Source organism: Ochotona curzoniae, unplaced genomic scaffold (genome assembly GCF_017591425.1).
Source record: "Ochotona curzoniae isolate NIBS_2020 unplaced genomic scaffold, NIBS_Ocur_1.0 contig_1014, whole genome shotgun sequence".
NCBI classification, from domain to species: domain Eukaryota; kingdom Metazoa; phylum Chordata; class Mammalia; order Lagomorpha; family Ochotonidae; genus Ochotona; species Ochotona curzoniae.
The window spans coordinates 27,559,967-27,586,300 of record NW_024464920.1 but is presented as its reverse complement, the minus strand read 5'-3'; the positions used below and the strand labels follow the sequence as shown (position 1 = coordinate 27,586,300).

Here is a 26,334-nt window from a genome sequence, read left to right as displayed (position 1 = left end):
AACTTGGTTGGCTTCCCTCTGTAGTGCCATCCAAGGGTCATCCTAGATGCCTTCACGGAAGTAAATCTCTCTTTGCACATTCATTGCTCTTTGGCAATACTTTCCAAACAATTTTGAATGACCAATTTTGTTTTATGTTCTGAATGGTGTGTGTGTGTGTGTGTGTGTACCATGACCATTTGCATAGGACAGTACATTTGGGGAGTAGAATAAAAATTTACATCTGTAATCTAGAAACCTCAGGAAATCAAAGAGTAGTGACAGAAAAGACACAGGAAAATAAGAGGAAAATGAATCAAGGATTGTACCTTGAGAATTTCTTACCTTCCTAACTACTCAAATATGCAATGATAGGTACACTGTAAATCATGTTTTAAAAATAAAAATGAAGTTCCTCATGATGAGATATAGCATGGGAGCTGGCACCAGGATGCAGTATCTGTGGAGCTGGCATCCCGTAATAACACTTGTTCTTGTCTCAGCTGCTCCACTTCTGACCCAGCTCCCTACTAAGGAGTCTGGGAAAGCAGCAGAGGATGGCCCAAAGTTTGGGCCTCTGCACCCACATGGGAAACCCAGAAAAGGCTTGTGGCTCCTAGCTTCAGACAGGCCCAACTTTGACCATAGTGACCATTTGGGGAGTGAAACATTGGATGAAAGATTTCTCTTCCTCTCTGTAATTCTGACTTTCACGTAAAACAAATGAATCTTGGGGAAAAAAAAAGAAATAGTATGGAAAAGTTTTATTTAATTTCTTTGGAATTAAAGAATGAACTCTTTGATCACACATTTTGCATATTCTAGTTTTGTTATATTGGCTTTGCCTCTAATGGAAGTGTATGGGTATAATGTACATTGCATGTATAAGTATGCCAAGAATATTGATATGTAATGTTGACTGTGGTTGGAGGAAGTAGAAGGAGACCTTTTTTAAGAAGTCAATTTGTGGCATAGACTGTCTATGTGACTAAAAACCATGTAGGCTTTGGCAGGAAACACTTTGAGTTCGTAGTTGCTCTACTTCGCAGAGCTTGATGGCAGTTAAACAAGATGACTGTATGTTTGGCTAATGATCCTCATCTAGCACTCAGTAAATGATGACAGGCACTGTGCTACAGCTGAGATTGGACTTCGCTTGGGGCCACAGAAGTGTGACAGAGACAGATGCACCTAAAAGATTTTGTGTCATGCGGCTCCACTCTTGGGGAGAGAGATAAAACACTTCTCTTTCTGCTGCTTGTTTGGGGGTGATCGGTTCTGCCCAATCACGACAAATGTAACCCTTTCTGGTTCTGTCCTTTTCAGATGATGAACACTCTTACAACACAAAAAAAGAAGCATGCAGGAGGATACGGAAAAAGTGCTAACCTCTCCTGGAGTCCAATGGGCTTCATTTTGAAGGGAGAATGGCAGACGGAGGAAGAGGCGGCAGCTTTGATCTCAGCGGAACATTGGCCTTGTGGGTCTACAATGACGTTCAGCACCTTTGGGGCATGCTCAGGCTGGACCATACTGTGCGCTGTCTTCGCCTCTGGCTGTCCTGGTGGTAATGTGACAGGTGATAGGTGGATCTCCTGATTTTTCTCTTTATCTTGTCTCAAGGAAAGTTGAAACTTTTCTTTTAATCTGTAAAGAATCTACAAAAGAAAATAGGAGAGTATTTTAGTAAGTTTGTGCAGAAAAAAGCAATTAAGAAATACACGTCTTTTGGCACAGAATTTTTTGCAATCTATGTATATTTTTCATAACATACATTTTTTTTTCCATGAACCTTTTGGATATTCTCATATAAAATGTTCCTGTCACATTTTCTCATTTTGAACAACAAAGTATGATTTTCTCCACCCAAACCTGGAAGAGAAGACAAACCAAAACAAAGACTCATTGTCCATTTCGGGTCACATGGGCTGAAAACGACAGGGTGTTTTTTTTGCTAAAACAAACAAAAAAACAAAACAAAACAAAAACCTGCCGTTCATTTTTATGAAACTTAGCCACATGAAATAAAAAACACTCTTAGTTTTAAAAATAAAAGACCAAAATTATGTATTGCAATTGAAAGAGGAGTTCATGTGGGAGGAAAACAGGACCAATTTTCATAGCTGTGAGGAAAAAGGTGCATTTCAAAGGATGCGTGGCTGTTACACTTAGGCTGGTGTTAACAAGGAGAAAACCAACAGAAAGAATTTCTCAAATATGTAAGGTCTCAGAACATGTGCCACCCATATCTCTTGTGCAAAAGCTTGCTCAAAAAGCTACGAAAGATTCCAAAAAGTTTAAAGAAAATGGGATCAAAAGATAATTTTTTGCACACCCAAACTTTTAAATATTGTATATTTTTCATAATGCAAATTCCCATGAAATGTTTGATGAACCTTTGTATTCCTAATGGTGAGAAAGATAATTCAACATTATGATGTAAAATAAAATTTTATTTCTTAATTTTTGATTCTAATTAGAATCAGGAATTGTCATGTAGGATGAAGCTTTGTAATTATTTAAATACTGAGAGAGAACCCAGGTTAATTTGGCATCAAGTCCAATATCCCAAAATGATAGTAACAAGAAAGAAGGTGGAAGGAGGACAGAGAGATTAAAAAAAAAAAGAATCGATTCTTTATGTTAAAGAACTTTAAACAAGCAGGGAATCAGAGACAACGGTCATGGAATGGTCATCAGAGGCCTTTCTGATGCCCCTGCACAGAAGAAAACTGGTCTGTGGGAAACAATGGGGAGCAGGCACGACCGAGCCCACCAGCAATGCAGCTCAGGACTGCAGGCTGTCCAGGCTGCCCAGCTCCTGCACACTGCCTCTGCTGCTTGCCATCCACCACCAAAAAGGTCAACTCTGGCATCGCATCCGCAGTACCTCTCATTGTCACCACTGCATTTCAAAAGCACAGCCTCTAAGAGCACCTTTTTTTTGCAGAATGAAAGATCGTATAAGGAAAAAAAATTAAGGAAGCATGCTTGTGTGAGAAAAAACTAGCTAGGTACATTATATGCCTGTCATTTCCAGAAACCCTTCATGTTTCTGATGTCAGTTTACTTTTTCTAAAGCTAGAAGCTTCTATCCTGATGGTTTTCACCTTGTCTGGCAGGGTCAAGCTAAGTCACACTCTGAAGAGTAAAGGATTCAGAATATTCCCATGAAAAATACTACGTAAGAAAAAAAAAACATGTTGGTGGGCTGGCATAATGGCTTATCAGGCGAATCCTGTCTGCAGTGTTGGTATTCCACATGGATGCCAGCTCATGTCCCTGCTACTTCACTTCTGATCCAGCTCCTCACCTCTGGCCTGGAAAAGAAGCAGAGGATGGCTCAAGTGCTCGGGCCCTTGCACCCACACAGAAGACCTGGAGGAAGCTCCTGGCTCCTGGCTGCAGACTGTCTCAGGCCATTGTGGCCATTTGGGGAGTGAATAGCAGATGGAAGAACTCTCTCTTCTCTCTCTCCTCTCCTTTCTCTGTAAGTCTACCTGTCTAAAACAAATACATTTTTTAAAAAGAGGAAAAACAAAAGTTGTGTCCAATATGGTGATAATTCTTAGCCTGATCATAATACTTTCAAATGAACATACTGTGTTTTCTTTAGACTATTGCCTAGAAAATAGTAAAGATGTAGGCCTTTATCCCATAAACAGAGGCCAAGGTTTTTAATTGCTTCTCTGATGTTTCCATGACCCTCACAGTATGCATTACACCATACTGGGAAAACAAGATACCCAGTAAAATAGTGCTAACTGGATGACACATGTTGTGTTAAGCTAAACACAGAGCTACAAAAAGGTAGCAGTTTTGTTGAAAAAATTAAGGGAAGTCAGTTTCTTGAGTCAAGGAAAATTACACTGTGCCTTTTAAGAAGTATATGTAGTAGAGAATGGTAAAGCAAATGATTGTATATTCTCAGGTCTTCAGGTCTAAATATCATATGCATTATTGGTACATTTGATCATTTATACTTAGATTTTGGAGAAATATGCTTTTAATACGAAAAATGAGAAATCCAAGGAAATGCTGAACCCCAATTGCTTTTGAGAAGTCATTTTATGATTATCTTAGTAAAAAATAGAGCCTAGTCTAAAGTCCTTCATTGCCACCCATGAGCTAGTGTTTTTGTTGAGGAGCCTTTGTAAATTATTTAACCAGCAGCCATCTGTTTATCTGTTGTAAGAGGTCAACTTCTCAACCCATTTCTTGGTAGTAAGGGCACATACTGATTTCTACATCGTTAATTAGGAACGAGCAGAAAGTGAAGAACATATAATACTTGCATGACACTGTTCAAAAATACCCTTGAGATTGGGTTGTCTGGAAAAAAAAATGTGGACAAATCCAAATGCTTGCTACTTGACAATAGGTTGGTGACCATGGAAGTAAGTAAGCTATAAGGCAATGGTTTCAAGTGGCAACAACTAAGAACTTCGCTCTTCAGGAAACACTGACAATGTCTAGAGACAATTTTTGGTTGTCAAGGCTGGTGAGGAGTGGATGGAGAAGGAATGGAACCGACACCTAGTGGACAAAAGTGTGAGATGCTTCAAGATATCATGCATAGGAACCCACCCCCACCCACCCTCCATCCCCACTCAGAGCCAGTCCCAACTGTTAGTATTGCTACAACTGAGGAATGCTAGAGTAAGGGATTCTAAAGATAATCATGTGCAATCTCCTTATTTCACATATAAGTTAGAGTGGTTGAATGATTAATGCAAGGTTAGAAATCAAGTCTAGACTCCGGGTTTTCTGGTGCTCAGGCATGTCATCATTTAACTCTACTGTTTCATAAAAACCCCTATGTCTTTCTTCCAAAGCTTTTTTCCAAGCATGCCAGATTCTTCCCTACACAGACTGAGGTCTGAAGAACAACACATGAAGACTTCTCCACATGAATTCATTTTGTTATGAAATTCAAGCTAAGAGCTCACGACAGCAAGGACAAGTCAATATTTTTCCATCATTGTTAGACCTCTTTGAAGGATGAGCTATGATAAAGGCAGTGGATCGATTGACAAAGCAAAAGAACAGATTATTGAATGATGGACAGTCCTGATAACAAATCAAATGGTTGCAAGAGAAAAAAAAAATAACAGGCTAACCAAAATCTCTTGAAAGGTTATTGCATCTTATAATTTTCATTTTTATAATCTTGCAGCATAAAGCATTCTATCTGGATTAAAATATCTTCACATTTTAAAATGATGCCACTAACCAATTAATGGTTAGTGTTCTTTGCAGTAATTTGCAATTGGTTCTGAGACAGTTCATTCACTATTTGCTTTTAATTAGACGCACATGAATCAAATCCCCACCATATTCTGGAAGTGAAATATTGTGGCTCTGTCCCTTAGGCACATGCAGGCCTCCGGAAGAGAGAGAGGTGTGAAGATCATGTCCAGTACAAGGTACTAAGTGCAAAAATAAAGGTGTGTCTGCAACAACCAGGTATGACGTGGTACACATTATCACTTCTTCCTGGATGGATGGTTTGTGGTAAACACCAGCTTTCTTGTCTGTTATGCAATCTGCTTTTGACCAGAAGTAGTAGTTCACAAGACAGAGTAATCAGATGAAATTGATACATTTTTTTGATGGAGATAAATGGAATTGTGATGAAGTGCCCAGACTCTCAATTCAAGTGGACTTGGATTTGAATCTCAATCCCTTTGGCACCATTCTCCTCCACACTCCTGCCTCACACCCATGAATGTGCTTGGTCGAATCCCTTTTAATTTACGAATTTTGATTTTCTTATTAGTAAATTATCTCTGAATTGTTATCTCTGAATTACATTGTTTAGTATCATGTGGTAAACTATGTACTAGTTAGAGTGCAATAAATGGAAGAAAAAGTACTTACTGTTGTAATTACTATTGTAATTATTTTACTATTATTATTAAGAGGGTTGTATTCTTAACACCAAAATTCTGAAAAATAGTTTGAGACATATATCCACTATGAAAATGGTTGTGTAACCATTCATTCCAGCTAGGAATTGAATTCCATTTCCCTTCATCTTTAGGGATTAATGCAACAAATCAGAAAAGTGTGATTATTCATGTACACGTTTCACAGGAATTCACTGTATGATGATGAGGCTACAGCAAGGCGTCATACATGGGGCTTCTGTTTCCAGCATGGGACTGCAGAAACTCTTGGCCTCACATGTAGATGACTCTAACACGCCATGTTTCTGTTAATTCAAAGAGCTGCCTTTCCACGATTCCTAGGAGTACCTTCTAGAAACAATCTGATTGTACCCACATTTCGTAAGTTAACCATGCACCTGTTAATAAACCTCCAAGTGCATTTGAGGGTCTAAATTCGACAATACTGTTCTTTCCATTTTTTTTTGTTCAAGCTTAAGAAATAATTCTTCTTAGTTATAAATTATCTCCATGTAAAAGAGACTGAATGGATTGGAAGTTGCCCACATATTTTTTTTTCTTAAAACATTGTATTTGTCTATTTGTTGCTTCACCCACACTGGGTTTATATGGAGAGGTGCTAAATAAGTCACACATTTGAAATGTCATGCCTGTCTAATTTTATGCCTGGCAACATATATTCTTTTTTCTGTGTGTGTTTTAAGGAAAGTGAACAATATTCCACATTTCAGCAATTCTGCCAAACCTTATACTATTGTTATACATCACATGCAAGCCTCATTATAGCAATTTACTTCCATAACTTTATAATAAAATCACACACCTTTTCATTTTTATGTACTCTTGATAGTTCATAAATATAAGCAGTGTCAGAAGGAAAATTCTGAGTTATATCCATTTTTCTTTTTACCACGGAATCAACAAAGCTAAGATAATTACAACATGAATTTGAGGATCTCAAAGGTGGTAGTGTAACTGTTATTGAAAGATTCCAACAAGATATGTACTTAAAATAAAGATCAAAAAACAATCACCTTGAACTCTTAGAAAGCAGTGGTCATTTTACAGAATTATTTATGGCAGTTCCTAAAAGTGAATTATTGACTTGTCCGTGATAAACAGCTTTAGATATGCATGCCTTCATTGTAAGCCTAACATAGGTTATATTTTCTGATGAATATCAATTCCTTTCTATGTAACTATTGATTTTCTATTTTTTGAAGTGATATTTTATATTAAAATGCAGAGGCATATTTAAGATCTATCATTCCATTATTTTGTTTATTTAAGAATTATTATAATCAAAGGAATTCATTTTATTTTGTAAAGATTTATTTTATTTTTATTGGAAAGTGAGATATTCAGAGAGAAGGAAAGACAGAGAGGAAGATCTTTAGTCTGTTGATTCACTCCCAAGTGGCTGCAACAGCTGGAGCTGCGCCAATCTGAAGCTAGGAGCCAGGAGCCTCTTCCTGGTCTCCCACATGAGTGCAGGGTCCCTAGGTCTTGGGCTGTCCTCCACTGCTTTCCCAGGCCACAAGCAGGGAGCTGGATGGGAAGTGGGGCTGCCGGGATTAGAACTGGTGCCCATATGGGATTCTGGCACTTGCAAGGCGAGACCTTAGTTGCTAGGCTACTGCACCAGGCAGGTATTCTTCCTAGCTTACTGCTTCCCACCCCAGGCCAAGTTCCTTTCCCCAAATGGGAGCTCTGTCACTTAGGTCAAGAAACCGTAGAATCTAGGAGTCTTCCTTAAATTTTTCCCATCTATCCAAGGATTTGGACACGAAAATCTCATCAGTTTTACTTCAAATAAATCCCAATCCTTCGCTTCTCTCCATGTTCACACACATCAAAAAATAGCCTCTGGGTGGGTCCTCCCATCCCACATGCATTTCTTCTATGTCCCAAAGATTCTCCACCAGCAGAGACTATTATGTCTTACGCACACATACCATGTCGCATCAGGGCCATTTAAGGTACACAGTCCCCCTCATCTCCCATCTTTGACCCTGAACAGGTTCCGTGTACTCCTCCATCAGCCCTTTCCACCCACTACCATTGGTTCGGGAGAGCCTTTCCCCACATTTTTGTACATCTCAAATGTCATAGATTGTTCTGCTCCTTCACACACTGTTAGGTTACCCTCTTCATGGCATTTCGCGCTATTCCATTTTATAAACAAATGATAGAGTTTATTCTTAGAGAAGTTTTATGTTTACAGAAAAATTGAGCAGAAGGTAGAGTTCCTATGTAACATCCTCTCCCCTCTGCCTCCGACAATTTCCTCTATTATTACATTTTGCATTATTGAGGTGCCTTGGTTACTACCAATGTATCCATATTGATATGCTGTTATTATTAACTAAAGTCTCTTGTGTAGGTGAGGGTTTACTTTTTGTGTTACATGCTCCATGGGTTTTGATTGATTGGTTCATAATGTCACATTCTCACCATTTTAGAATGCAGAACAGTTCTGGTGTTCTAAAATCTTCTATCTTCCACTAAATCATTCCCTTTATCCTCAGCTGCTGGCAACCAAGGATCTTTTCACTATTGCCACAATCTTGTCTGTTCCAAAATGTTGTCTAGTTGAAATCAAACAGTATAGTTCATTCTCTGAAACAATCATTGTTTTTGCTTCCTTTTAGAACATAGGTTTCAAGACAGCAGACACTTTATCTGTCTTATTTTCTTTTTTCGCCCACTGTGCCGACAAGAGTTTCATGGCAGATACTGTGCAGGGATGCTGACTGAACAAATGGGTGAATCTATAGGCCAAACCAGTAGCAATCACCCATATTTTGAGACAGAGTTCTTGGAACAGACTTAACTAGATTTTTGACTTTTATGTAGATTTGCAAATGTCAGCCAAAGAGGAGTTATCATTTTTACTCTAGTGGCTTCTTTGGGTTTTGCTGCCACAAGAACCTAATGCACGACTCTCTGAATCTGTAGGATATTTAGGGAATCCCTGACTTAGAAATGCAGAATCTAGAATAGGTGAACAAGTATACACATATGTTCTTAAGGACGGACTATATAATGGAGACCAACATAATGGGAAGCGAGGATATGTTGCGGTAAGCATCTGTTCTCCTGAACAAATGGAGGACTCCCAGTGGAACTGTCAAATACACCTTGATGATATGATACATATTTGTTTTACCTGTGCCTATATCTACAATATCATGATGTACTGAAATAGCAGAATGTTAAACCAGTAACTGTAATGCGAGAGCTATCCTACTGTAATCAAGTGGGGGGAAATGATGGGAGAGAAAAATGGAGTGGGAAAAAGAGGAGGGACGCGGGGGGATCTCTATACTTACAAAACTTGACCTTGGAGCATAATAATAACAATAAACATTTAAAATGTATATGTTACATGTTCATAGGCAGTTCCAGTCTGCTTCTCCTTGCCCCTTTGGTTGCGCAAAGACCCTGTCTGAATCTGCATCTCCACTTGTTCTGCTCGCCTTTGATCTTCAGGGCGCTATCCTTCTCCTCGGAACTCTCTTTTTTTTAACCACATTCTACCTCTTTCTATTCTCCCCCACCTCTTCCTTTTCACCTGTGAGATAGAAAAACATCCTATTTATGACTGATAGCAGAACACTTGAGAACTCCTGTACTAAAGCAAGAAGTGTAATTAGCCGTGAAAACGAAGCACACTGCCCAAGACGCTGGGAAGACACCACAGGCTTCTCCCGTAATTCCTGTAAAGCCACCGACCTCCTCTCTTTGAAAGTCCTTCCCCCAGAATCTCCACCATTTAAGAGTAAAAATTCATTTTCTTACTCTCTTCTTAACTATTTTCTTTACTGGGTCGTAATTTCTAGAAATCTTTCTCAGTGGCTGACCTAAGGATATCTCAGATTTGTTCCAATGGAGTTTTAGGGTCTTCCTGTTGCTCCCATATCTGAACTCAGAGACAAGCCCATTTTCACTCCCTTCAATGTCTCACTAGTGGTATATTCTTCAAGTTCAGACCCACTCTGATTCTTCTTTCCTAGAATGAGCCCCAATCGTTCTAACATAAATCTATTCCCAGCATGGGGAGCACAAATGAATAAAACCCAATACAACACTTGGAACACTGTTGACTGTGGATAGAATCAGAAAAGGGCATTTAACAAGGAGGATTGTTTTTCTAAAACTGTGAAATTTAAAAAAAAATAAGACACAGAAAAATGTATTAAACCCCATCTGTAAACTTCATGTTATGTTATATTGCATTTTCAAAAAGAAAAAATAAAAAGCAATTTCTCATTCTATTCAAAAGTTGATAGTTAACCTCTTCAGTTCCAGAGTTAATTTAGTGGGTTAAGTTTATTTTGGACTGCATTTCTTAAATCCAAAATAAACTTTTAAAGGCTGTATGTTGTTTCTTGTTGAGATGTTGTAATGCATATTTTATACTTGTCCATTAGTCATGCACCTAAAAAAAATTGGTTGGTTTAGCATTTGAGGTATCTTTGCTTCCCTCTCATGCCTGCAATTTCATAGAATGCTTTCAAGGTCCTTTAAACATAGGGGGAAAAATCGTTCCTTCAGGAGTAAACTCAGTGCAATGGCATATTTGCTTTTTTTTTTTTTTTTAAATTGCCTGAGTTCCACAAGAAATGATACAAAGGAAGAAATAAAGTAAGCCCAAAATGTGCCCCCTGTGACTTTAATTCCTTCGAGGACATCAATGACCTCAGTAAATCATTTTTCCGGGTTTCATTCTTAGGGTTGATCAAGTTACCAAAAACTTCACAGCCTCCCCATGCAGGTCAGCATCCACATTTCTGAACATTTTCTTTAAGCAGTCACTGCACTGTCGGATATGAAAGTCCCAACCTCACAGGATTACAGGCTTGCTTCTGCTGCCACTCTCTCCCACATTCATTTGAAGGGCAATGTGCTCAATACTATTAAACAATGAGGTCAGCAAAAGATAAAACATGCAAAGAAGCAAACTTACCATCAAGCATGTGACTATAATAACGAAGATGCTGAGAAAAATGACAACAGCATAAAATCCTTCTTTGCTCCAGATCTTGTCTGCTTCATGCTGTCCTTGTAAAACATTTTTCTTTAGAAGCAAAACAGAAAGCCCAGTGTTAGATGAGAACTTGAGGACACTGGTGTTCTTATCAGACACTACCGTATTTAAGCTTTATTCCCTTCAGAGTAGCGGAACACACCTACACTCCCCTGCTGACAGAGTCGCTTCTCAAGCTGATCCCAGACAGCAGACAGCCATCCTTCTCCACCAGGAAATAGCTTAACTTCCTGCACAGGAGCAACCCGCGGGAGCGGGCATACACAGGTCCCAGGCTTCGTAAAGGTCCTTCGCTGGCCCTCTTGGAAACTACCTGCTTCACAGGTGAGAGGAGTTCTGCTCTGTTATATGCTGAGGAAATCGATGCAGCTTGCCTACTGAGTCCCCTCCCACAACACCAACACCCTAGCTTCCGTGCTGGGAGAAGGCTCTTTACTTTTAAACAAAAGTGAAACAGGTGCAAGCATATCTCGTGATGCATTAATAAACACATCAACGCTGGCAGGATCTTATGTTTTCCCCTTTCATCACAACTTTTTCTTTTTCTAAATCAAATCTGCTTGATCAGAATCTGACTGAAGTATCATTCTAGCCACACAAATTGTTCATTTTATTTAAAACAGTAAAAGCACATGAAAAACTTCAGATTTCTTTAGAGAGAAGTAAGGCAAATAGGTTTCCTTTTTATTTTTTTTTCAATGTTTTGCTCACTATTTTGAGAGTAGATGACTGAAGGAGAAACATGAAAAACACTCTTTTAATTTTCTTTCCTATTAATAAACCTATTAAAACATGTAAGTAAAATAAAAATGTTAGAATGAAGTCTCATTACTTAATAGCATTATAAATTTATGAACAAACTTCAACTTGAAACCAAATATTGCATGATTATCAGTTAAATTAAATGCCTCCTCTCATTATAATTCTGTTTTTTTTTTCTTGAAGGTTGGCTTTTTTAATCCCCTTCACTTAGGATGTATTTCTGTTTGTGGTTGTTACTATCAGTGAAATTAAGGAACAGTTGACTAAAATATATATTTAATAATTTTTGTTGGAACTTTGAAATTGTTGCTATTATTTTTTAAGGCTCAAAATGCATTCGCTGTTTTAAAATTTGCTTTGAGAAAAGCTTTTTGCACAAACTTTTAAGCTTAGGTGAGTTTGAGGACAGATCTGAATAGGTGGACAAGGGAGGAAAAAAAACTGAACTCCGTGGTGACTCCAACAGTCACTTAAAGGGAGACTTTTGTTTACTGATGGAAGCCATTGGAGTTTCTGTTTCCTTAGCTGGTAGAGCACTGGTGTGCTCACTGCAGTGTGCCAGCTTTCTAAGACAAGGACAGATGCAGAGGTACAAGGATCAATCGGGGTATAGTTTTTAGAAATATCAACATGGTAAATTGATGAATGGGGAATCTAAAAATAATTAATCATTGAACCACTGAAGCCAAATACTTCTAGAACAAGAATTTTGTGTTCAAGTGACAACATTCCTCTTTGAGCTCAGCCAGATCATTTCTTTATTTCAGTGTCTCCTTAGACATAGTTGGAAACCAACAAAAGACTTGTAAATATCCAGTAAAAATATGGAAGCAAAACTTTTTTAACAGGCAGCCGAATAACATCCATTGTTTGCTTATAAAAACCAACTACTTAGAAAAATAAAAAACACAAGCTAGTCAAGTCTTCAAGTAGGCAGCATATTTTTGTCAAATTTAAGCGTATAAATCTGCACTCAGTTCATGTCAGATTTGGATAAAAAGAATTGTTAGGTGGGAGGAAAGAGATTTGTGTTCCTAAACCAGTTTGGTTGATTCTTTTTTTTTTTTTTCTTTTCCTGCTATAGTTCAATGACTTCAGGAAAATCAATATGTTCCTTTCTGCTTAACACAAACGTCTTTTGTTTTCTGTTTTAGCTGAAGCATCCAGGATGGAAGAATTAACACCGCACCCTCCCATCCCCCTCCCCCAGTTACAAAGACTCATGTTTTGAACTAGAACTTAGTCACTGCAGTTTCTTGGTAAATAGATTTCCTTCTGAGTCATGCTACTCCCGTGGAGCACTACTATATTTGTACAGAGATCTAAAAAGCTTGATAAGGGCAGCGTAATAAATGGAAAAGTTTGTAGTTAAGATCTCACAAAACAAAAGATTATCATTCACAGGAATGTCAGACCTAACCTTTGCATAGGGTTAGCCTAATAAGGGTCAATGACCGAAGATCTTCATGACCTGGTCATCCGAATGCCACTTAGCATCTCTCTCTGTTATTTCACAGATACTTTGCCTTTCATCTTAGTCACAGTGAAAGTAGTGGATGGGCTTCACTATTTAAAATTTGGCTTTTTCCCTGTATTTATAACATGGAGGTTTTTTTTTTTTATATCCTGTCTAATAATTAGATGAACTAGTAATTTGATGAGTTGATGTTCAATTTCTCCTTTCATTCCTCCCTTCCTCTCTCTTCTGCTTCCTCTTCCTTTGCCTCTCTCTTCCCCTTCTCTCCTCCCCTGGTCTCCTCTTTCTCCTTTCTTCTTCCTTCCCTTTCTTCCCCTGTTCTCCTCTCCTCTTTTCTCTTTCTTCTGTCCTTCTTTGTGATTCTTACCATAAATTCTTGGGGAGATGATAGAGATTTGCATACATGTCTTTAGGGGACATGAAGCCTACAGGTTAAGAATATCGTGAAAATGCTAAAAATGGAATTGTCTGATTATCTTGATTAATTTTGACAGATACATGAGCTGTATGCTCCCATGGCAAGGTTGTGCTGGAGAAATGCCAAGTTCTCTCAGTATGGCTGTAGGGATCAGTGTAAATGTGGTTTAGACTTGCCAGAGCTAATAATGTTTACACCTGGCAGGTCTAATAATGTGCGTAATAAAAGGATACTTCAAAAAACCCCAAGGAAATGGAATTAAGGAATGGTTTTGCCTTGTAAAAAAGGTTTGAAAACTATGCATATGTGGGAGTTCAAAAGTTAATGGAAAATGCATATTATGAAACAGTTATGCTTGGGTCTCAAATTTTTTGCACTAAGATAAACTTTTTTTTAATCATATCTTTTCCATGAACTTTTGGAAGTATATTACATATTGTGTATATGGCTAGGTTTGTAACCCTTTACACTATTGGTTATGAATTACAGTATATAGTTACATAATATGGTTTGTACACTTTGTAGGGTTTGTGAATGCAACAGTTAGCACATTGGCCTGTTATTTAAAGAAGGGAATTTCCTCTTTGAAATACAAAACTTGTGAACCTGGAGCCATTCGCAATTGAAGAAAAACAGTTCCTAAATCATGATTTTCAACATAAATGTGGAGCTTATTGCTTTGAGATTTAATTCATCTCTTGAAAAATTATTACATAGAAACTGAAATAATTAGTTTCATTTTCCTGTGATTTGACTTAGCAGGCAGGAGGCGATCTAGCTTTATCTTGTGAGCATCTTATTATAAAAATAAAAGTTTCGCAAAAATATAAAATAACAAAATAAAAGTTTAGTGCCTACGGTGTTCCCAGGACCCTACAAAAACTTAAAATCATATATATATATTTTCTGTTAATAGGTTTAGATGAGAAACAAAAAAGGGATCAATGAAAGAAGCTCCCTATTTGGTATTTTTCTTTTCTTCCCAAGAGTCATCTCTAATAAAAAAAACCAGTTCATCATAGAAAGAAACAACAACAGGAAGAGCAACAACACAAACACATCTTTCTCTGAAAGCAGTTCACTTGAGTTTAGAAACAGATGCTTTGACACTTCACTGACAGTGTTTGGAAAGGATGACACACCAAAGGATCAATGCTCCATTTTCAATTTAGGAACAAGTTACTACAGCAAACAAATTTTAAGATGAAAATGTAGTAGGATGACTTAAGGCATAAACTACCGAAAGTATTCACTGCAGAAACGTGAATAAAGTAGTGGGAAGGGCCCATTGTGGTAGCCTCGCAGCTAAAATCCTAGCCTTGCACACACCAGGATCCTATTGAGGTGCTGGTTCTAATCCCGGCAGCCCCGTATCCCATCTAGCTCCCTGCTTGTGGCCTGGGGAAGCTGTCGAGGACGGCCCAAAGCCTTGGGATTTTTCCCCCTCATTGAAGACCTGGAAGAGGCTCTGGGCTTCTGGCTTTGGATTAGTGAAGTTCTGGCTGTTGCCATTAGTTTGGGAGTGAATCAGCTGGTGGAAGATCTTCCTCTTTGTCTCTTTCCTCCTACATATGTCTGACTTTCCAATGAAAATTAAATAAATCTTAAAAAAATGTGGAAACTGACAGAATATCATTACCCGGCTATAACCGCCCATAGCTTATATTTACAGTGTTCCTCTAGCCTGTGTCTCTTCCACGCAGCTCTGCCCTGGGCGCCTGCTCACTGCAGAGGGCTTTCTCGGATCTCCCCGGAGAGCACTTGAGGTTGGAGTATAATCCTTGGTCTGTTCGAGGGCACCTGTCCAAGGGTTCAAACAATCCATATGCCTTGTGAAATGCTCTTTCTATCTAATGTTAATACTTTCTCCTCTCGCAGAATGCTTACTTCAGAGATTCTAGATTTTCTATACTTCTAGATTCACATTTTGGCCATCCGATAAGCTTTTATTTTTTAAAACTAATCAATTAAAATGAATTAATTAAAGATATACTTTCGTTATTCAACGCAAGTGCTTTATTTGACTAGATCTTTCTGATTTATCCAGATGGTGATCTTCCCTTGGTTCCCAATTGGATGATTTAATAATAAATTGCCAGAATCCCAAGCCATCAGAATGGCCTCTTAGCTTAGCATACAGCAACAGGGAGAAGTGTTTACAGTATTTTCTAGAAGCTTGCAGAAGGAGAATACTCTAATGGGCTTTTGAAATGTAAAAAAGAAAGCATTCGAGGCAAACATATGCTAGCCAGTCTGTGAAGGGTCTGGTGTGTGGAATGGCCTCTGGTACACAAAGAGCCATTTCAATGTCAGGGCTGAGAAGTACCTGGGGGCTGAAGTTTGTATTAGCCTCTATCCTGGTCACTTTGAAATGCAACATGGCTCCTTCTAGTCCACCGTGGCCTACTGTGATAACTTAGATATACCCCCTGGATTCTTACTGTCTCTTTGTATCTTATTTGCTCTATGAATATATAAATTCATTGAGAGCAAAAATCATGATTTATTTATTTTCTTGTTTTTGTTTACTCATTTTTATCTAGATTGTTTATGCAGATATTTCTCAAAGCAGTGTTTGATGCTTTAGTGACCTGGTTTTCCCTGTGTGCCCATGATGTACCAGGCACTACATGAAAGCCCTGAGGACACACAGATATGTCATATGTGCTCTCAAGGTATGCACCATGTAGAGATGGATCGGCTGACCAACATGGGACAATAAGATGAAACAGTGAACACTCTTTTCAGCACAAGCATAAGGGAAGGCTCTGTCAGACTGTAGACTTGAAAAGGAAAGACACACACCACACACGGGAGTCAATGTTATTAAAACAAGGAGTGAGGGAATGCCATGGTATGAAATTTAGAACTCTGGAAACATAACCTTGGAAAGTGTTGTTCCACAAATATGAGATCCAGCACATAAAGGACGTATCATCTTGACCAGTTCAGACTTCACACTATAGGATTTTACAAGCTAATGAATAATGAAATTAGGAGGGCTTGACCAGATGGATGTTGGGAAAGATTACGTTGGTGGTAGCAAGAAAGAAAACACATTGTGTGTGTGGGTAGAAGGCAGGGGAGAAAAGGACACTAGGTGTGGGACCTAGTGAGGGTGCTTGGGTCAGTTACGGTTCAGTGATGAAATACAAGTGAGCATAGTTTCGCTCTGCCAATCCATGCTGCGTTCGGACTGTGTTTGGTCAGCATCTGTGCGAGGATTTCCACACAGTCAGTAAGATAAGGACTATGCATATGTCAGAATGAAGAAGTAAGACTCAGAGACGTTGACACTATGCAAATGGAGAAAAATGTAGAGATTAAATGATCTGCCCAAACAAATCCTAAGTATCTGTATCCTTTGAGATTCAAAATCAGCTTGCACCCAAATTTTTAATGCCAAATTTTGATGGTGGCGGCAGTGAGAGGCGGTGTGATCTATTGGGCAGGAGGACAGACAAGGAATTCAGATTTTAAATGAGGCTTTACATTAAGCTTTTTCTGTCATTTTGAGAGAGTCATTTATGATTTGTGGGCCTTACTTTCTGTATTTATGCAGTGAATTGAATTAGTTAATTTTAAGATAAAGATCCTTGAGGGAAGTCTGAGTAGAATGGAGGCTGAGAAATGGAAAGGGGATTAAAGCCACAAAGGCACAAGGTGATAAAAGTGCTAGGGGCAATTCAAAAAGTGAAGAAAATACATGTTTTTTTTTAAATGACTGGTTTCTCATGAAAGATACAACAAAATTGCTCTTCAAATGACCAAGTTGTGTAAAAATTACAAATATCTGTTACTTTTTTTTGACAATGAAAGCAATGAAGGGGGTTACACCTGTCCAAGATGAAACAGTTGAGATTTGTTTTTATTTCTTGTGTGTGTGTTTGAAATGATCAGTTGCAAAACACATTGAAGTGACTTCTCTTGGACTATTTACTGGGTAAGTTTTAATGCTTTACAAGGTCATAAAGATTTACAGAAGAAGTGTCAAAAAGTGAAGCTACCGTATGAAAATGAAATTTCCTTAAGGAATAAAACATAAAGAGTGTGAATCTCAGAGAATTTTGATCCTTAGAGGTTTCTTTGTGTGTGTGTGTTTTAAATCAAATCATGTAGAATAAACAGCTTTCATCACAAAAACCTCTTAGGGGTAGATTTTTATATTATGCCGATTATAGAGATTTTTAAATGACATATGTCAAGCAACAACACACCTCAGGAGCGACTTCTGTGATTCCAAACTGTGATAAACTTTGGTGTAAAACATCTATATTAAGTGAACGCAGCACTTCTTCGGATGACAGAGTATCAGAAATTCCTGTTTTTCGATTTAAGGAAGACACAAACAGCTCAACACTGTTCTTCTTTTCCTAGTAAAAGGAAAAACATTATAAATGTTAGTAGATATTTTAAGAAATCTTGGGTAATATTTTTTTTGCATTTGTATTAAAAACAGTTTTTTAGACAAAATAAATGAAATATCTTCATTGCTTTCTTTCTTCATGTCAAATTCTATAGATTTAGATAGGACCTTCCCTCATATAATTCAGTATATACTTGTACATACACGTATGGCATATACGGCCAGAATGGGTTTCCTGAAAACAGCAAGAATTTTCTGTGAATGTGTAACGAAGGGAAAACACATTTCACTGCTTTGTAACAGTCAGCAGCATGGTACACTTAACTGCAGCTATAGCCTCTGTTCTTTACCTAAATGATTTAATTTTGGAAGGATACCATTTTTAATGTAACATATTTTAATATAATCAATGGTTCAGTGACTTTACTAAAATGATAGTTTAACAAATAAAAAGTGAAAAAGACAATGGTCCATCAGGAAAATAGGCAATGGATAAAGTGATAATCAAAAACAAAGATGAATAAAAGATAGTATGAGTGGATTTCTACAAAGAAAATATCTGATATGAAATCTGATACAAATTTAGCTTTCTGTTTTTGTCTTTTGCTTCGATCCACACCCAAGTGCAGGTTTCCGTTGTGGTAGACAGGTGGGGAGTACAGCAAACACAAAGGAACTTACAGAACTCAGGTCACTAAGACACCCCTGTCAGGTGTCTGTTCTGGCATCTCATTTAGGCTGCTATTCTCATGGGTCAATTTGTATTTATTCTTCATATTCCCTTATGCACTTCAAGTCCTTCACTCTACTGATTTCTTTGAAAGTGTTTAGTGCATACAGTTTGGAAACAGCACTTTACCTGCTATAGGGATGTTCACTTTTGTGGAGAATATTTTGGGAGTAGTTTCAGTAGTAGGCAAGTGTTTGTGGTCTCTTCATTCATACTGACCATGAACAGGATAGCTAGGCCTGAATTATGACATGGTTGACAAATAGTTTCTGTGAAACAGTGAAACAGCAAACAGTCTTGGACTTCTGGGTCAATCTGTGGCAATGACTTAACTCTACCATGGTACCATGAAAGTGGATATGCATAAAACATTAATAAGTGGGCGTGCCTTGTTCTAACATAACTTTAGTCACAGAAACAGCTGATATGTCATAATCGCCTAAGGAGCCACAAAAGTCTAGCACAAGATGCTCAATGCTTAAGTTTGAATTCTGGAAATGTGAAAAGTAGGCATCTTACAATGAGGCGGTTGATGTGCACTTGCTGGGGTAAGAGTCCTAAAGCAGTAGCCACTCCTTGGCGGAATATCCGAAGCAAGGTTACATTTAGCCTGTTGACATCCATTTGCATTGTCTGTAAAAATAGACAAAGAGGAATTCAGGTGGTAGTAAATCTGGTTTAGGATAGTCAATTCTTCATTGATGACTGACCAAAACAATTTCTGTGATCCTGATAAATCCACACTCATATTGCTTTGTTGCACCTTTGATAAATATCAGTGACATATTTTATGTGAATTTGTGAATGGTTTCAGTTAAACATTAATAAAATTAAAGAGACATTTTATGTAAACTTAAAATAGTGCTAATTGCTGTGGGATCCCTGCCTGCCTAGCCCATATGGGAGGCCATGGGCACATGGCACACTGCCCTTGGGTAACTGACACCCCAACACGGCCTGTTCGCTGTACATACAACAAGAGCGATGGGCTGCACCCTAGTCTCTCTTCTTTGCTCTTAATTGAACTGTACTAGGATTTCATTTGTAAATAACTCTAGGATGTCAAATGTTACATTCATCCTGCTTTTCAGCAGGTTAGGAATCTGCCCTGAGACACAGTTTCTTGTGTTTCCTGTGCTTCCTGACCTTTAATTTCATTGGAGGGTCCAGAGAGATAGACATATCTGTTAGCCAGTCACAGTGTTTTTGTTGGGTGGAAGTACTGTTGGGACCGCCTTCTGCCTGCCCCCTTTTCCTATCCTATATAAACTTGTGACTTCTTTCAAATAGATGGACATCCGTCACCACCAGTTTGTTTCCAGTGTTTCTGTTGCAGAAGAGCACTGTCGCATCAGCGCTTGGTGTCCTCGGGGCCTGCTGGACAGGAGACTCCTGAGAAGTTACAAACATGGTGTTTAATATAATAGAAATTTTCCAGTTATAGTAAAAATTAGAATGAATGGTAAGTTCATAAATATTTTCACTGTAATGTGTCTTGATGTATTTTGTTCAGGTCTAGAAGACAGAATGAAGACTGAGATTAGGGTTATTTTAGTTTCAAGTTGAGGGGCACCTTTAATTCGCGTTTGCATATAATCACCAAAAAGAAGATGCTGTATAATTTTCTTAAGAACTTACTTCGAGTTACTTTACATTGTGTTCTGTTACCAGCGCATGGCAAAAGAATGAGGGGTGAGAATGCATTTTTAAATCTGGAACAAAAGCCAATTACACTAATAACTTAGGCAATGGTAAGCAATTCCAATTTGTTTTTTAAAACACTTGTCATTTCAAGGTTTACTTTGGGAAAAAACTAAATATTTGAAGACTACTAAAATATAAATCAAATTATTTTGTTAACATTAGTTTTAATTTAAACCGTGAACCCTATTACCACACTTAGGAATAGTTTGCTAAGTATTTATTTCTTTGAGAGACAGGCAGAGCTCCCACGCACTAGTTTTGTTTCCAGGTGTCCTCAACGAACCAGACTGAGTTGACCCAAGTCAGAGGCTAGGATCTCAATCCAGTTCTCCCACGTGGTGGCAGAAACGTACTCACTTGAGCCTTTACCTGTTGCCCTCCGTCAGAAGCTGCCATCTGGAGCCTGAGTTAGCTGTCTAGTGCAGGTAATCTGATATGGGACGAGCCTTTAACCACAAGGCCAAAAGGCTGTCTTTGATATGCATTTTGAAATGTGCAATATGGCTATTTGAGATAGATACTTGCATGGTAGGAAATTAAAATCTCTGTAGTGGCCATCCTAATCACATTAGATTATCCATGACTAGTGCATGAACGCAAAAGCTGTCAAGCAAGACATACTTCCGGGCATACACTTCCCTAATGAAGAGATTGGCATACAAGTGTTTCCTATAGAACAGGAACTCTTAGATGTCTTTATCCCAGCTTGTTTTACATGGTGAATGATACTGCTTTGAGAATTCAGAATATTGTTACGAAACAATTCATCCTCTGTATAAAGTGCGTACAAAATAAATGAATGACAACTACAGCAAATGCCTGTTTGGGAGATTAAAAAAATATATAATGATTCCCAATCACGATGGTAGGTCCAAATAAAACTCCAGACTCTGTTTTTATCTCATGGTCTTTAAGTTTTTAAAAATCTATTTTATATATCTGAAAGGCAGAATGAATTTTCTAGTTGCTGGTTCACTCCCCAGTGTCTGGAACAGCTCTCTCTGCCACTCTCTGTTCTGCCTTTCAAATAAATAAAAAGAAACATAAAAAACTTAAAAACCGTTCAGTTCCTTGGTTCCATTTCTTAAAACACTGAGAAGAAGTTACTGCTTCTGGCTTCCTAACAGTGTTTGTCAGCAAGGATGGACAGATAGGCACTGCCCCTGATCCCAGGGGCTGAATTGGGAGCCAACATCCGTGCTGGGAACCAAGAGTCATGCAGGCTGTGTGTACACTGGGGAGCTCAATTCCCAAGGCCATGATTAACTTGAGGCTTGTTACTCTGGAAACAGTATTAAAGTCTCAGATTGAAATGGTAAATGGAAGGTGAAATGAGAACTCTCATGATTAAAAGTTGCTCAAAACAAGGCAAGTTTCCAAGAAGGTAAAAGCTTTGCATTTGAAACAGAAATTTCAACTGCTCAACTAGAGCGACAAAATGAGTTGAAGCAAGTAGTTGAAGTTGAAATCATCTGGTTCATTGCATCAACACGAGTAATTTCTCAGACCTCTGCTTACCTGTGAAAAGATGGATTGATTCCATAGTGTGTGCATGGATTTCTGATTATTTTCCATAAAATAGGGATGGTAAAATACAGTACAAACAAAAATAGTGTATTTAATGACATGACATGTGCTAAGGACTATATATAAGAGCAACTGGATTGAAGAAAGAATTCTAGACAAAATGAGAATCTCACTTCAGAATTAAAGAATATGACTTTCCTGTAGAGAATATTTTTTTCCTCCTTTCTGAAGAGCAGCAATGATTCTGCTTCTCATCCTATTAAGTGAAATCACAACTAGCATAGAGCAAACATTTCCATGGCAATAGTCACGGCCTTCAAATTACCATACAGCAGGGCAATATGTATTTCAGTCTAAATTCTAAACCCATTGAGTCATTTCTATCATTTAATATACAAATAATATAAACTTTTAATTTTGAAGAAACTGAACATGCTTTTGTCAAGTGCAAATGCTAGGGTAGTTTGCAACAGTAAATAATGCAAATATTAGTACACAAGACCACTTGAATGTTTTCCCTGATATTACAAATTAATAAACGTGCAGAAAAAAAAATCAACACAAAATTCAAAGATGTCAAACTCCATAGTATATCTGGGGCTTCTGCATTCAGACAGCTTCCTGATGATATTACCACCAAGCAAATCCCTCCACAAAAGAGTTTCTTTCTTTAGTAACCAGACTGTCCATAGTAGTTGTAGACTAAGGACTGTAAGTATAAATCAGACCAATAGGATTGACTAAAATTTAGCACTTAGATTTAGACCTAAATGTCATGCTTGAATTATAAATACATGCTTGTCTGCTTGCTATGTATTCTAAAGTGTCTTGGATTATTTCTGACTGAGAGAGGAGCATTTGGTTGCCTCCTGATGTTATTGGTGAGCCTGGTATACCGTTGGTCACAGGCAGATAAAGTCAAAACCACACCTATTGACCAACCCTCTCCCTGAAAGCCCTGGAAATGGACAGTCTCCATTCCCAATACTCACAGAAGAGATCTGTTTTCCTTCAGGACCAAAGCATATGGGAGGGAATCCACTCACCTGTTTCTGACTCTACTGTGTCCTGATTGTTATTGGAATCTAAAACCTCACTTTTGGCCAAAAGGTTTTGCTGTTTGGGGTTAAGGGTTGGATTGGTGAGTGATTTCCAGGAATGAAAAGTTCTCTGTTCCTTTACACTGAGTAGAATTCCGTGACCTGTTGGAGACATGTTATATTGCCAACCACTTCTTGCTTAGAAGTCTCCACTTGTTTTCTACTCTTAATAACAAGGCAACATTTTTTTAAATTTCCATATTTTATGTTAGCATGCTTCTCAAAAGTCCTATACCTGTTTCCCTTTACCTGAACTTAAATTCAATATTACTCAGATTTTATTTACCTTTCTCCTTCTCCACATGCTCAAATTTGCTTGTCTTTCCATATCTTGGATATTTGCATGAAGTACCCTATCTGGGCATCAGCTTGACTCTTTCTAACTTATTCTTCACTCTAACATCATGATGTCTGCTATGGTTTGCATGTTAGTGTGGATGTCAGATATTTTCTTGTATTAAAGTCATGATCCCCAACATTGCACTATTGGGAGGAGGCTCACAGGAAGTCCTTAGGGTATATTGTTGGGAGATATTTTTCATGATAGGTTTGCTGTAAAAACCAAGTTTGGGCGCAGTCTCTCTGCTTTCTGAGTCACCATGTGACCCTTCCTCTACACATTGTCTGATATCCACTTGAACACACCGTGCATCACAATCTTTGCATTTTCAACTTCCAACTACTTCAAAGTGCTGCTTGTGAAGCTAGCATTTCCTATCCGAATGCCAGTTTAAAATCTGACTGCTCCACTTCTGATCCAGCCACCTGCTTTCTTCCTGAGAAGGCAGTGGAGGATGGTCCAAGTGAAGTCTTTTACCCATGAGGATGGGGTATCCGGCTCTGGTTCAGACCTGGTTGTTGTGGACGTTTGAGGAGTGAAACAGTTAATATACTCTCTCCCTCTCTGTGTGTTTTTCTCCCTCTTGTCACTCCTTCTCTATTGCTCTGTTTTTTCTATAAGTGATAAATAAATAAATCTTTTATAAAATTATGGGCTCAGTAAACTTCTCTTTCTTGTGTAAATTGCTTATCTTGTTCTTTTGTCTTAATAAAGAAAACCCAACATAACATCCAATGAAGAATTCTGTTTTGCTTCTTTTAGTTTCTAAATATCTCTTGTATGTTGAACAAATCTGGCTTTGCATATATATCTATTATCTCATTTTAAACAGCCATTATAACTATCTGGATTATTGAATACGATGGGTTTCTAATCTTTCATGTCTTCAATTCACTCCTACGGCTATCATAGCTATCTGTACAAAATATTAACATAGTTAAATCATTATTCTACTAAAAATACTTTTAAGAAAAGATTTATTTATTTGTATTTGAAAAGCAGATTTACAGAGAGAAGGAGAGACAAAGCAGAAAGGTCTGCCACCCATTGATTCATTCCCCAAATTGTTGCAAAGGCTGCAGCTAAGCCAATCCGAATCCAGGAGCTAGGATAGGACCCTCTTCTGTCTCCCATATGGGACTAGGTCGCAAGGCTTTGGGCTATTGTCTGCCACCATCTCAGACCACAGCAGAGACCTGGGTTAGAAACGAAGCAGCCAGGACATGATCTGCCAGCACTGCACTTGCAGGTGAAAGGTTAAATTGTTGAGCCACTGTGCTGACTCCTGCTAAAAATAGATTGAAGAAAACTCATTTCTAATGAGTGATATTATCTTCTTGTTTTACCAAAATTACCCCACCCTTACACTCTATGGCTATCCACCACGCTATGTTGTATTCAAAGCATACCTAAAGTTTATTTAGTATGCTACACCTTTTTCCCATTTTGTTAGTGTGTTGAGTGGATTACTGGAAAGGTAGTGTATGTTCTTCTCGGAGATTCAGTAAAAGGTCAGTGGGGTCTGTTTTGTGGCTCAATGACCAAAGTTACCATTGGTTGGGAAAGCAGTGAAAAATGGTGGAAGTACTTTCTCCTGGCTACCCTTGTAGGAACCTGGTTGAAGTTTTGATCACCTGGTTTTGGCTTGAATGAGTGGGTGGCAAGACTCTCTCTGTCTCTCTTTCTCTCTACCATCCTACTTTCAAATAAATAAATCCTTGTTTTTAAAAACTCCTCATTCTGTCAGAACCCTCTGACCCCTCTTACCCTTCTTTTGCTTGTGCTTTGTGGACGCTGGTTTTTCATTAGTGAGGTTTCTTGTTTGAACTTTTATTGTGAAAATACTATGCTTAGTAAAAAATGTTTAACATATATGGTATACAGTGAAAGTAGATGTAACCCTTTTAACCCTTCATTCCAATTTCTGGAAGTAACTTATAATAATTATAATAATTTCTTCTATTTCCTTCCAAATATCTTCCATGAATGTTTTGTTACATACAGCAATGTATATATTATGATCATTTATGTCAAATATAGGTAGGATTAAGTAAACATTATTCTGAAACGTTCTTTTTTCATTAGTTAATATAGTTGGCATTTATTTTCATGTTTATAATTTATACCATCATAAATTATGTCTTTATTCTCATTGAATAATCTGTTACTTTTAAAAAGGTGTATTTATATTTGAAAGGCAGAGTGAAACACAGACAGAGGGAGATGGAGACAAGAGAACACTTCCAACTGCTTGTTCCTTCCCCAGATGCCGCCTGGTGTGGACAAGCAGAGGCCGGGAGCCAGGAGCTCCATCCAGCTTTCCCATGCAGGTGGCGGGGTGCATGCCTCTGGGCCATCCTCCTCTGCTTTCCAAGGCACACTAGTTAGAGACTGGATCAAAACTAGAGTAGAAGAGATTCAAGGTTCTTTGATGTGGGAAGTTGGTTTTACAAATAGAGGTTTAACCTGATGTGATTTCTCATTTGTAACATTTAGTTTATCCCCTTGACATTTTTTTCTTGAAACATATCTAGATATGTTTTTATTATTTTATGCTATCTTTGTTCCTTTGATTCCCAAGTTTTCTGTCTTTGAATATATGTTATTTTTTAAACATTTTTTAATTCTAGTGTTTGTAGCATTAAATAACATGAAACATCATAATTAAATTTCTATTTCTTGAATTGTAAAATTTAGAACTTATTAACCTTTCCCACAAAAAAATGAGAAATATTTACTTCTTTCCGTCAACTCTCATCTGTTATGTTCTGTGATATTTGTATCACGTACTGTGTTACAGACACTATCCACAATACTCAACCATTAATATAAGTGAAAGCCAAAAGCATTTCTCCTCTCTGGCAAAGTGGATGCACAGTGCACCTTTGCTTTCCGCTTACTGGGAGCAAGCTTGATGGGGCAGGGATGACCCTACACTGCACAAACAGGAGTTCAAGGAATTTAAGGAGTAC

The 26,334-nt window shown here is 38.0% G+C and overlaps 1 protein-coding gene across 1 annotated transcript in view; it reads right to left on the bottom strand.

Moving 5' to 3' along the window:
• The window catches only part of PTPRR (protein tyrosine phosphatase receptor type R), a 184,391-nt gene that overhangs the window by 78,576 nt on the left and 79,481 nt on the right, over nucleotides 1–26,334 (bottom strand). The window contains exons 2-5 of the mRNA XM_040990059.1: nucleotides 19,211–19,324; nucleotides 17,813–17,968; nucleotides 10,858–10,968; nucleotides 1,369–1,637 (exon numbers count right to left, since the gene is read on the bottom strand). Coding sequence (XP_040845993.1) covers nucleotides 1,369–1,637; nucleotides 10,858–10,968; nucleotides 17,813–17,968; nucleotides 19,211–19,324 — 650 coding nt within the window. The remainder of the gene's footprint in view (nucleotides 1–1,368; nucleotides 1,638–10,857; nucleotides 10,969–17,812; nucleotides 17,969–19,210; nucleotides 19,325–26,334) is intronic.